Raw genomic sequence first — 13,500 nt, forward strand, 5'->3', positions numbered from 1 at the left:
ATAGCCAGCGTTTACCAAGTCAAATGAAAATAGCCACTATTTGCTGCAACAAGACCGGTCCAGCATAATATACTAGAGTTCGGTGCACCTGTGTATGAACTTCCAGCATATTATGCTGGAACTCCAACACACGGAAAGTTCCAGCATAATATACTGGAGATTCGAGCACTTGTGTATGAACTTCCAGCGTATTATACTGGACCGGTATACTTTGCTGGAACTCCAGTATATTATGTTGGAGTTCTAGTGTACTTATGCTGGAACTCCATCATATTATGCTCGAGTTCCAGCATACTTATCCTTGAACTCCAGTATAATATGCTGGAGTTCAAGTATACTTATGCTGGAATTCCAGCATAATATACTGGCGTATTTTTCGGGTTTTGAACAGTATTTTTGCTCAGATTTATCTTTATATGAAAAGTGGCTAAATTTTGATTACTTTTGAAACTTGGCTATTTTTGAATGACCACTTGTAAATCTGGCTATTTTTGAATTTATCCCTGTAAAATGGCCCAAATTCTAAATTTTGACTCAACGGCGGCTGCTCGCATGAGAGACAGACGTGTGTAGTCAGATAAATTTTTTTCTTTCTCCATTTAGAAAGCCGAAATAATTCGCCAGTTTCGATCCAGTCTACGCATAAATGTTTAAAATTAATAACAGTGTTATTTTGACAATTGTTTTTTTCTTTTTTTACATGAGGAAACGTATACGCTTGTAATCTGATTCTGTATTCTGTATTTTTCTTGTTCTCATTTTTCTTTGATCGGAAGCAAGGAATTTGATTCGATCAGAAAATTGAGATATGGATGGGAATAATTGGAGGGCTGCTCAGGCTCAAGCTCAAGCTCAAGGGGGTGGTGAAGGTGCTGCTGCTGCCGGACCTCCCACCGGAGCTATGGATTCCGGTGATTGGCGCACTCAACTTTTACCCGATTCTCGTCAAAGGATCGTCAACAAGATGTAAGTAATTTTCCTTTTTTCTAATTTTGCAGCTTGTACTATATTTTTATATGTCAATGATTTTAATTTTGAATTTAGGGTTCCTTTTTGTGAAAACTCAGTTCTGCAGGCGAATTGGGTATTCTTATTATTGGTAGTAGCGGAGCCAGAAATTCTAACAACGGGATTCAAAATACTTCAAAACTGCTATACTAGAGCTTCCCATATGTTAAGGGGATTCAACAGTTACAAAAATAATTGTTTTTTACCCTACTTGCACAGTGTAATTTCAGGACGACCCCTTCCTTACCTTTAGCTCCGCCCTGATTACTAGGTGGGCTACTACGAAGTTTATGCCATAGACTAGATATTACTCTATGATTTACATTTTGTTCTAAATATGGTGAAATGACAGGTTGCAGCACAAGTTATTGATTGGATTATAACTGATATTGTTAAACAGGTTTTAGGCTTTCACAACCAGAGTAGTCAAAAGTATATTGGAGCTTTAAGCAAAGCGCAATTTAAGCTTGGGCTTTAGTGAAGAAAAATGCCAATGAAGAAAAAATGAAAAGTAGAAACGTTGTGCAAGAAACTGTAACTATAAACACAAATAATAATTATTGGAAAAGAATGAAAAAACTGTAATTAAGCTATATATATGCGCTATAGTGACCTTAAAGACTGGTACCTTGAAACCTACACTAAAGCGCCAATTAAGCGCGCAAAGCACACAACCTGGGCTTCACCAAGCTTCAGGACCTAAGCGTGCTTCAAGCAAGCCTTTAACTACACTGTCAAATCAGGATGTAATGTAGCACACAACCTGGGCTTCACCTAGCTTCAGGGCCTAAGCGTGCTTCAAGCAAGCCTTTAACTACACTGTCACAGCAGGATGTAATGTCAAAATATTTTTATTTTTAAAAAACTTTTACCAGGATACTGCTATTTCAGAATTTTAAGCTGATTTTTTATTGATATGGCTGTATAGAATGGAGACCTTAAAGAGGCACCTTCCTGTCTCTGGGCAAGAAGGAGTTCAGGAGCTTAAGAAAATTGCAGTGAGGTTTGAGGAAAAGATCTATACGGCTGCTACAAGTCAGGTATGCAGTATAACCTTATTTCTAGTTGTTTGAACAAATGCAACTTGTTCTCCACGTTGTTGACGTTATTCTTGCTTGTGTTCATGGATTTATCTTTTCCAGTCATCTAGACACATTGTGTGCTTTTTTTAACTCAAATTTATTTAATGTTGCAGCAAGATTATCTGCGGAAAATATCTTTAAAGATGCTAACTATGGAGACCAAATCTCAAAATCCTATTAATAATTCTATGCAGCCCAATGCTGCAAGTAGTGGTCAGAATGCCCTTGGGCCAGGTAAGTGATGAAACATCATGTGCTGTATTTCACATATGCAAATCTTTTGTCTGAGAGGATGCTTTATATACCTAATTTACTTTGTTCCGCTGTTGAAATTTTTTGCTATGTCTAGCTACGAAGCGTACTGGAACTAATCTTTGAGTTATCTATAATATTTTAGGTGACTACTCTTCGTAAGTATTCTTTGTGCTCTAGGTCGGAGTCCTAGCCCCTTAAAGTGCTGCTTATTTACTTTCTGACTATTCGTCCTTTCTTAGCTATCCCCCCCCCCCAAAAAAGAAAGGAACAAAAGAAAAGCGGACCATTTACAGTACTACATACTGTTGTTTATTTGTGTAATAATAAGAACTTAATCAGAGTTCTCATGTAGTATTTTGGGATTAGTTTTTGCAAATCAAATGGCTCCTTTTTCTCGTATCTTAAACTGTAAAATACTTGCTAGCTTTTCTTGCTATGTTTGTTATTTAATTGAAAGCATCTTGACTGTTTTATTTTCATTTCTGTAGGATCCCACAGCATGCAGTCCCAAGTTAACAGCCAAGCACAGCAACTTCCTGTACCTATGGTGGCCAATCAAACTCAAACACGGCAACCACTGTTGCAGCAGAACATTCAGAACAACATGCCATCAACTGGGCTGCAAAATTCTGCAAGTTTGACTCCTGCACTTCCTCCTGTGAGCAATTTGACGCAGGCTACTATGCCAAATGTCATGGGCCAGAACGCAAATTTGCAGACCATGCAAAACATGCAAAATGTTGGTCAAAACTCAGTAGGAAATGCCATTGGGCAAGGCATGCCTTCCAATATGGTTGCTAATTCTCAGAGGCAAATGCAGGGGAGACAACAGGTTGTTTCTCAACAGCAACAGCAGCAGTCCCAGACATCACAGCAATATCTTTACCAGCAGCAGATGCATCATCAAATGATGAAGCAGAAATTTCAGCCAGGAAGCACGCAACAGTCCATGATGCAATCTCACATGCAACAGCAGCAGCAGCAGCAACAGCCGCAGGACCAGCAGCAACAACAACAACAACAACAGCAACAGCAACAAAACCTTCTACAGCCTACTCAGATACAATCTTCTCAGCAAACTATGATGCAACCTTCTTCAATGCAATCAACTTCTTTGTCCAACCTTCAGCAGAACCAACAGTCTACTGTTCAACAGTCAACTCAGTCTGTACTTCACCAACGATCACAATCAGTTATGAGACAGCAGCAGGCTCCCATGCTTCATCAACAGCAATCGGCAATGCTACAGCAACCAATTTTACCAGCCCAACAGCACCAGCAACAACAGCAACAGCAACAACAGCTGATTGCACAGCAGGCAAATGCTACAAATCTCCAGCAGAACCAACTGATAGGCCAACAAAACACAATGCCTGATGTGCAGCAGAGGATAGTGGGCCAACAGAACAACTATAGCAGTCTGCAGCAGCAGCAGTTACTTAATCAGCAAAACAATCTTCAAAATATGCATCAGCAGCAGTTGGGCTCTCAAAGTAATATTGCTGGGGTCCAGCAGCAACAGTTGACTGGAAGTCAACAACCTGGCAACTCTGGCGTGCCATCTAATCAGCACCCTATCCATATGTTGCAACAATCAAAAGTTCCTCTACAGCAACAAATGCTGCAGGGTGGTACAACCTTGTTACCAAGTCAAGGTCAACAATCTCAGTCGCAGCCAGCGCAACAGCAAATGATGTCTCAGAGTCAATCACAACCACCTTTGGGTTTGCAGCAACAGACAAATCAATTGCAAAGGGAAATGCAACAGAGGCTTCAAACATCAGGCCCCTTGCTTCAACAGCAGAATGTAATGGAACAGCAGAAGCAGCTATATCAATCACAAAGAGCCGCACCAGAAGCCTCATCAAGTAAGTATTTTTCTTAATAAAAGCTTTAGCAGTTTGGCATTCTTAGAAATTTTCCACCTCTCTTGCTTTCTATGTGAAGGATAATAGGACGTCTAACTATTTGAACCACTGGCTTACATTTTTCTTGGAAGTACACCAATTAATTTGGAATGATTAGTCTTGAGAGGTAGAGATGTGACCAAGTGTGATGTTGCTGTTTTGTTCAGCTTTAACCATACTATCATGGAAACTCAGAAAGAATGAGATCCCAAATGTGCAATTGGCTTTTAAGTAAAATATGGAAATCTTAGTTTATTTTTACATTTATGGAATATTAGTATTTTACCAAATACCCAGTCAGTAGGACCCTATACATTTAGATGGCAATTAGTATGTATGAATATAGTTTCTTAATCAGAAAAAAAATGTATGAATACTACCTGAAATATCTAACACTGTTTTTATCCCAAAATTTCCCTGAAATTTTAATGATGTAAGGAGTCAAGTCCGTCAAATTTTGGTTATCCTCAACCTTTGGTTTATTTGTAGCATCTTTAGATTCTACAGCTCAGACGGGAAATGCAAATGCAGCTGATTTGCAGGAGGAGGTTTACCAGAAGGTATTGTTTCCAATGGTATTTTTATTTGCACAAGATGTTGAAAACCGAGGATATTACTGATGACTTGCTGGAACATTTTGGCAATTGATGTGGATTTTGATAAACTAGCTGGTTATAACAATATAAGGAAAAGCTGAATGTTGTGAAATATTTCCTGTGACTGATGGAGTAATAAAGGAGATTTACCAAAATAAATGTTCAGCTAAATTTATAGTCATGCCCCGCCGTGCAAGGTACTTTTATGGTATTCCAATTCGTAGAGGAAATAGAAACTTGAACATGTTACCGATAACTTGTTAGAAATTGATATATTCTCAATTGAGAAGTGAAGTACAAAAACTACGTCTCAATTCCAAGTAAGTTGGGGCCGGCTATATAAATCATCAAGTTGGAGCCGGTTACATAAATCATCACTGTCCATGTCGCTTTATGTAAGCCAGTCTCAAATCCATTATAATTAAAAAAAATACTAGACGTTCTTTACATTTTCTACTAGCATAATTGAGAAGTGAACTAGAATTTGATAAATCAATTGGTTACCAAAAATTAGAAATAGATGAATGCTATGATCTATTATCTAAATTCATGAGGTAATATGTCCGTAAGTTCGGGTCAAGGTCCATGGTATGAACCCAATTTGCTTTATTTACTAAAAACTAAGAATTTTATTTCTAGTTTGAAGGGTAAACCTATTCATGGAAGAAGTGAAAATGTGAATACATGACGACAACAACAACAACAATAACAAACCCAGTGAGTTCTCACAAGTGGGATCTGGGGAGGGTAAGATGTATACAGCCTTATCCCTACCTTGGAAGGGCAGAGACTTCGGCTAAAGAAATGATGAAAAAGAAGTAATGGCAAAAAGTAGGAACAACAACAAGATAAAAAGAAGACCGAAGCCAAGATAGCAGTTAAACATTAGATAGTAATAGCAATCTATGAACAAAAAGATATCATACTAACACTAATGCTATCGAACTGAGGAAGACAATGTGAATACATGAAAAAGGGCAGCCCGGTGCACTAAGCTCCCACTATGCGCGGGGTCCGGGGAAGGGCTGGACCACAAGGGTCTATTATACGCAGCTTTACCTTGGAATTTCCGCAAGAGGCTGTTTCCACGGCTCAAACCGGTGACCTCCTGGTCACATGGCAACAACTTTACCAGTTACGCCAAGGTTCCCCTTCCAATTTGAATACATAGCTATAAGAAAATGTTTTTCTCTGCGAAAAGACATCCATTCATCTGTATTAGTTGGTATACATTTTTTATTTTTGGGGATAACAGAAATTCGTTGTTTTGAGTTGAGAAACTTGGTGGATAATGGGTCCGCCTCCCCAGCCTTTTCTACTTTAAGTACTCGACTTGGTTCACCAGCTAGGAATAAGTTGGTATACGTTGAGTTCTCCAAGAATAAACATATAACATTAACATGTTCTATATACTCTACACCATTTTTTTACTTGTCAAGCCGACTACATTGATGTTATTTCCACTGTTTACCCTCGTTTTGCTTCATTGATGATAAGGTGTAAAATGGAAAAATTAAAAAAATATGACGCCGACTACTAAACCAAATTATGTCTCCCAAACTATCTGTAAAAAAAAAAAAGCGACCCTATGTTTTCCTCCTGGCCGGGCTGGTCTATGATCACATCTTGGAAGTTGACCCTCGATATGAGCTGAAATGTGTACCAAGAAGCTAAAGGAAGCCAAACTTAGTTGCTTATTTTACCATTCACACGCTGATTCGTGCAAAATGGTCTTTAATCAGTTGTAGTCTTCTTCTTCTACTTCACTTTTAGCCTTTTTATCCAGAAGATTCTTTACTGCATAGAATAGTTGATCTAATTACCTGTCCACCTGGGAATGCAATCTGATATTTGCGTAATTGACTTGATGAAAATATTAATGCAGATCAAGTCTATGAGGGAGATGTATTTACCAGAGCTCAATGATCTATACCAGAAAATTGCTGCTAAAGTGCAGCAGGTATGTCATCAGCATTTTATTCCATTATTGTCATTTCTGAAGTATTTCTACTAGCTGTATGGTGCAGCATGCTTGATATACTATGTTTTGATATAATATGAGGTATTTATAGATCTCAATCAACTACTATTCAATCCCAACTTGTTGAGGTCGTCGGCTATACTAATTGTTTATACCCATTCTGTTATATTCAAGCTCATTTCATTCCAATCACATAGAAAATTATAGGTTCTCTAATTTCACACATATCCCACCAAATATACGAGTCTAAACAGAATGCAACATCTGATTTTAACCTTTATCTTTGCTACTTGAACCCTCCGTTAGATGTGATCATTTCTATTTTTTTGGAATAAAAAAAGCTTGTCAAATCTTGTGTGATCATACATCTATTTTAACATGTGCATTTCTACGATATTTGGCTTATGGATATGTTGGGCCTTAGAAGTCCAATATTCGTACGGCAATGCTAGTGTCAGAACTGTTTTATTGTGTAATGCCCCCTTAATGCTCATCCGTTTCTATTATTATAGTTTAATTTTGGTATTATGTTTTATCTATCATGTCTTTCTTGGAAAATAAGCACATATATTGGAATTGGCATTCACGGATTACCATGTTGCTTGATCTCATTTCTTATCATTCTTCTGGGACAATACTTGCAAAGCATGTATTTTCTCTTATTTCTACTTATCCTAAAACCATTGACCTTTAAGTGCTTTGTCATAGTTTGAAAAAAAATCGACTTCCTCACAAGTTTCATCAAATTCACAACATTTTTTGCGTATAGCATGCACCGTGGTACTGCATTTTGTATTCTATTGTTAGTTCGTCCATAACTAGGTAAACAGTACTGGTATCAGATTCATTTTATAAATCAACAGTTGTTGGAAACTCTCTATCTCTTTCCAAATTTTTACCCCTATTATTGCTCCTTCGTACGTATGTTTTATGGAATTTATATATTTGATACAAACTCCTTGCAATGCCCATAGGTAATCCTAGAAAATTATCTAACTGAGAATTGCTGCAGAAAGCTCAAAACTCTAAATTCTCATTTTTGCATCTTTAGTTCCTTTCCTGTCATCTTGAGAAACAGTACTTTCATAGTGGGAATGGTGCGGTTAATTCCTTTTCATTTCTTACATATGCATCATTTGTCTGTGTCAGCATTGTATACGATTGTGAAGTAGAGGGGGTGGTGGACACCATAAAAGGATTATGCGCACATATCTAGTCAGACACTGTGATGTAGATGCAATTTTGGTGTTAGTCTCTTTTCCTTTTGGGGAAGGGATAAGGGCCTCCGAATTCTTCGGGCATGGGCTTGATATATCTGAGTTTAAAAGCACTTAAGTCAACACTTTTTTGGAATGTGGGCAGCTGGCTAGCCAACTACGTTATTCGTCTCTTTAAGCCCTTTCTTAAGTTTTCACTCCTTTTTCTTGGCTGTGGGAGGTACTTAAAGCACTACTATTAAAAGTTAGCAATGGGCAAGAAGCATGGCTGTGACTAACTGATTTTTTTTTCTGATTTTAAGCATGATTCTCTTCCTCAGCGCCCTCAGACTGAGCAAATTGAAAAGCTCAAGGTGTTCAAGATGACGCTGGAACGTGTTGTGGTATTCTTGCGGCTTAACAAGCATGATATTCAACCTTCTCACAAGGAGAAACTGCTTCAGGTTGAGAAGCACATAAGTTTCTTTCTTAATTCCAATAGGCCGCGCAAACCTACTCCTCCATTGCAAGGGCAACTTCCTCAGCCTTCCATGCAGCTTCAGCAACCACAATCTCTTGATGGCCAAGGTAATCCACCTATGCAACCCGTACAGGGTTCCATGGCAGCAATGCAGCAGAATAATATCACCAACTTGCAGCATAATTCTTTATCTGGTGTATCAACAATTTCCAACTCTCAGCAACACATGGTAAATACAGTACAGTCTGGTTCCACTGTGGATTTGGGACAGGGTAATTCATTGAACTCACTGCAGCAGGTGGCTACTGGCTCTTTACAACAGAATCCTGTTAACAGTCCTCAACAGGTAAACATAAGCTCATTAAATTCACAAAGTGGAACAAACCCTGTACAGGCAAACCTTGGTTCCCTACAGCCAAACTCAAACGTCCTACAGCAGTCACTTCCTAAACAGCACGAGCAGCAAATGTTGCAGAACCAGCAATTAAGACAGCAGTACCACCAGCGGCAGATGCAGCATCAAATTTATCATAGACAGCAGTTCATGCAACAGCAGCAAGCAAAGCAACAGCAGACCGCACAATTGCCAGCCCACCAGATGTCACAGCTTCACCAGATGAATGATGCTAATGACCTAAAGATGAGGCAGCAAATGGGTCTGAAACCGGGAGTTTTACAGCAACAGCAGTCAGTTGGCCAGCGTGTCGGATCTCATCATCCACAATTGAAGCCAGGGATCTCTTCACCTCAAATACATCAGGCACTATCTCCTCAGGTTACCCAACATCCTTCTCCGCAAATTGACCAACAGAATATGTTGGCATCTCTTACCAAAAATGGGACTCCTCTCCAATCCACAAGCTCACCATTTGTTGTCCCATCTCCTTCAACTCCCTTGGCTCCATCTCCAATGCCAGGGGATTCGGAAAAAGTTAGTACTGGCCTTGCATTACATACAACGGCTGGAAATATAATGCATCAGCAAGCTACGGTTGCTTCTGCACCTGCCCAATCCCTTGCAATTGGTACTCCTGGGATATCAGCCTCGCCTTTGCTTGCTGAGTTTACTAGTCTGGATGGTACACATGCGAATGTCTCAGCCGCTGTTTCTGGCAAGTCAAGTGTTGAACAACCATTGGAGCGCTTGATGAAAGTGGTTCGTATAATACCATTCTACTTAATTTATATTTTCAGCGATCTCAATAAATCTGTCTTCGTGCCTTTCCTATTTTTGACATATTTATTATATTCAGGTTAAAAACATGTCCCCCAAAGCATTGAATTCGTCAGTTAGTGACATCAGTTCAGTTGTCAGTATGATTGACAGAATAGCAGGATCTGCACCAGGAAATGGATCAAGAGCAGCTGTTGGCGAAGATTTGGTTGCCATGACCAAATGTCGTCTCCAAGCGAGAAATTACTTTACACAGGATGGACCTACAGGAACAAAGAAAATGAAGCGATACACAACTTCCAATGTTGTTTCATCAAGCGGCAGTGTAAATGATAGTTTCTGGCAGTTGAATTGTTCAGAAGCATCTGAATTAGAGTCAACAGCAACATCCAGTGTCAAAAGACCTAGACTTGAGGTAATATTCTGCTGCTTACTTACAGGAAAGAAGTCCAAAAGTTCAGATCCGAACATGAGACCCCATGGTTGATTATTTTGGATCTTAATAGAAAGGGGTCCATTCGGGTGCACTTTAAGAGTTAAAATAAATCTGGTCATTGGCCATGGCCAAAGAGAGACTAGAATGAAACAATTGCAATACAGTGGAATAGTTCCTGAAGTCTCAGCTTGCACGCAAAGTGAAAGTCAATTCGAAGTTCCTTTTAATTATCATTCCATGTGCCTACTCTTTCCTTTAATTGGTTATACTGCTGCTACTGTAAATTTGACCCGAACTACCACTTCTAAGTCTGTTCTGGAAACTGTGATAACCAGGGTAGAATAATGTGGGTGTAAATCAAACATGCTTTATGTAGACGGGACATGAGCTTTACTCCTCTAGTGCGTTTGCAGCTGGTGAGTATATCTAAATGATCTGAACCAACTATAGGATGGCTGTATAGATCTAAATGAACGCAGTACATTGAATGCTGTCAGAAACCTGAGGCTTTCAGCTGGCTTGCACGGTGTGACTAATGTTGGTGTGTCTTTGGACCAGACTGTCGAGTTCCTGCTGCTTTAACTTACGATATCACAACATCTAATCCAATCTCTAGCACAAACTTTTCAACCCTACTGTGCCACAGGATAAAAATTTGTATGCAAATTAAAATATGCCTTCTATCTATATGATTGCAACATTATCCCATCTGTAGCAACTAGCGTGTGAATATATTCTAGTGTTGAACTAAGTCTGATTTGGAAGTTGTCTTCAGATGTCTAGTCACTGCCTATTTACGAACTATTTTGACTTGAATCCCCAAATGCACTAGGCTCTCTGGAGTTTGGATAGGTGGAATGCTTTAGATCCTCTCATTTCTGTATTGGGTTTCTTTATGCTATAATGTGATTGACTTAAACCCCGCCTAATCATTTGATAGAGTTACTTGATTCTCAGATGAGTAAATTTGTTCAACAGAAAAACAAAAATACAAATTGAGAACATTCCAAGCATTGGCAGAATACAGGACAACAGGTATTATACGTTATAAGACGGGAGAATATGAAACAGCTTTGATTCCATGCTAGCTTGTGAACCCAACATGTGGAATGGTGTTTTTATTCCTTAAAGTATGTGATCTCTTTGCATATACAGGAAAATGTGTTAGTTTTTGTTATTTCGCTCGCCTCTGGTTTGCTTTTCATCTATCGTTATTGATGGTAGGACATCCAATATCTGATGTAAGATACATTTATTTTTAGAATGGTAACAGTCGTATAAAATATCCAGCATAAGGTCATAATAAACTTTTTTTATCACAAATAATTTTTTCAGATGCTGATTTTCTTGACTTTGCATTCATATTGATGTGTTGATCTTTGACAAGAAAACTGCTTTACTGTCAATTTTTGGGTTTTGTACCTACAGTGTACTAACAATAATTAGTAATCTATTGCAGGTTAATCATGCACTGGTTGAAGAGATACAGAATATCAATCGGCAGCTTATCGATACTGTTGTAGAAATTAGTGACGAAGGTGTTGATCCAAGTGCAGTTGCTGCTGCAACAGAGGGTGGTGAAGGCACTACTGTGAAGTGTTCCTTCACTGCCGTTGCGTTGAGTCCAAACTTAAAGTCACAGTATGCTTCTGCACAGATGGTGAGATTTTCTTATACTGAGCTTCAGTCATCAACTCTATAACATTTTTTGTTTCTATAATTGATTGATGGTCGTTTAATTCTGTGCAGTCTCCAATTCAGCCGTTGAGATTGCTCGTTCCAGCTAATTATCCAAATTGCTCTCCAGTTTTGTTGGACAAGTTTCCAGTTGAAGTAAGGTGAGGAAAAATTTGGCAGTCTTCTTGATTTAGTACCAAAAAGAGATGAGCCAAGACAGAGAAAGGAAAGGAGATAATTGAAAAGGGGAATTATAACATATAAGTCAATAAAGCATCGATAGATCTGATTTTATGACATGTTCATTATACCTTGTTGATTTGTGAAAGGTTGTAAGATGATGAACAAAAGGTCCTTGTGATTAATCATTTAGTTGAATTCTCTAATGGTCAATCAGGGGCTAGTAGTAACAGGGTTCCATTAAGCTATGTCAGTTAATTTTTCTCCCTAGAAACAAAAGAACAGGGTTTAATAGAAAACTAAAAGAAGAGAGGGATGACAGAGTAATTACTAGGAGAAAAAAAAATGATGTTGGGGCCATGCTGATACTCGAATGGAATACCATAGTTTTGGAAAATATACTGACCACGAGATACGAGATTTTAGAGCACCCTACGTTGGGAAACCATAAAAGATATTGTACATCTGCCTTTTGATCTGCGTTAAGATTATCAAATAAGTTTTGAAGATCACCCTTTGTCTAGTCTTATATTCTCCACTTTAACTCGTAAAGTGAATCCTTTTAAAAACTGGGTTTTTACCTATTTTTGCTGCAGTAAGGAGTATGAAGACCTATCCATGAAGGCCAAATCAAGATTTAGTGCCTCTTTGCGAAGTCTTTCACAGCCAATGACTTTAAAAGACATAGCAAGGACTTGGGATGTTTGTGCTCGCGCTGTAATTTCTGAATATGCACAACAAAGTGGTGGTGGGACCTTCAGCTCAAAGTATGGGTCTTGGGAGAATTGTTTGAGTGCAGCATGATCAAACATCAATCTCTGAGATTGTCTTCATCTCTGGCTTTGCTCTCCTGCTGTCTTGATCCACCCTTTGTCTTTGCTCTTTCTGCGGGTCCCTTTTACTGGCTGCATATCGGCATGTTGAACTGAATGCCTAAAATCCTCTGTTTATGCTGGTTGTTGCTGAATAAATTTTTGCTCTCCATCGAGTTGTTTATAATCATGTACGAAGTTTGCCTGTTGAGTTGTTTGTTGTTTACTTAAAACTGGCAATTCTGTGCAGTGTATTTCTGAACTGTGAATGAAAAGTTTTTAAATTATTAAAGTGTCTGATGGCTCGTTTGGGGGCGGGGTGGGTCTTGACCCAATTGGAAGGACATGGGGTCCATAACTCATCTAGTAGTTGTAGGCCTAAGGTCTTTGTTCATTCATTAGAAAAGGACTAAAACTGCCCCTAGATTATTGAAGTTGGTACAGTAATACCCTTTGTCCACCTATTTTGTAAAAATTACTCTTAACGTTTTATTTACGGCTCAAGACTATCCTTACGACTAACAACCCTGTTCGGTTAAAAGAAAAGCTTTAATTAATTTGTACATATCATCGTCCCAGGCCTAACTTAAAACCCACCCAAATTAAAATATACCCACCCGTATGTAAAACCCATATCCAAAAAAGTTACTCTTCTTTTTTCTTCTCCTTCTCAAAGCGTCGTCCTCTTCTCAAAAAATGCATCACCTTATCAATC

The 13,500-nt window shown here is 38.7% G+C and overlaps 1 protein-coding gene across 2 annotated transcripts; it reads left to right on the forward strand.

Moving 5' to 3' along the window:
- Positions 543 to 13,072, forward strand: LOC109213293 (mediator of RNA polymerase II transcription subunit 15a). Of its 2 annotated transcripts, none has more exons than XM_019377079.1 (11): positions 543 to 966; positions 1,937 to 2,048; positions 2,204 to 2,324; positions 2,834 to 4,213; positions 4,742 to 4,812; positions 6,734 to 6,808; positions 8,349 to 9,662; positions 9,760 to 10,095; positions 11,576 to 11,776; positions 11,866 to 11,954; positions 12,570 to 13,072. In XM_019377079.1, the coding sequence occupies exons 1-11, from the start codon at positions 809 to 811 to the stop codon at positions 12,775 to 12,777; spliced, it is 4,065 nt and encodes a 1,354-aa protein (XP_019232624.1). In that variant the 5' UTR covers positions 543 to 808; the 3' UTR covers positions 12,778 to 13,072. The 2 variants fall into 2 exon arrangements, with proteins under 2 accessions (XP_019232624.1, XP_019232629.1); XM_019377084.1 differs by having other exon boundaries at positions 4,751 to 4,812.

This window comes from Nicotiana attenuata, chromosome 2, assembly GCF_001879085.1.
Source record: "Nicotiana attenuata strain UT chromosome 2, NIATTr2, whole genome shotgun sequence".
NCBI classification, from domain to species: Eukaryota; Viridiplantae; Streptophyta; class Magnoliopsida; order Solanales; family Solanaceae; genus Nicotiana; species Nicotiana attenuata.

Coding starts and splice junctions, on each gene's coding strand:
- LOC109213293 (XM_019377079.1), top strand. CDS start 809: ATGGATGGGAATAATTGGAGGGCTGCTCAGGCTCAAGCTCAAGCTCAA. Junction 6,809..8,348: donor TTGCTGCTAAAGTGCAGCAG/GTATGTCATCAG, acceptor TCTGATTTTAAG/CATGATTCTCTTCCTCAGCG. Junction 11,955..12,569: donor AAGTTTCCAGTTGAAGTAAG/GTGAGGAAAAAT, acceptor TTTTTGCTGCAG/TAAGGAGTATGAAGACCTAT.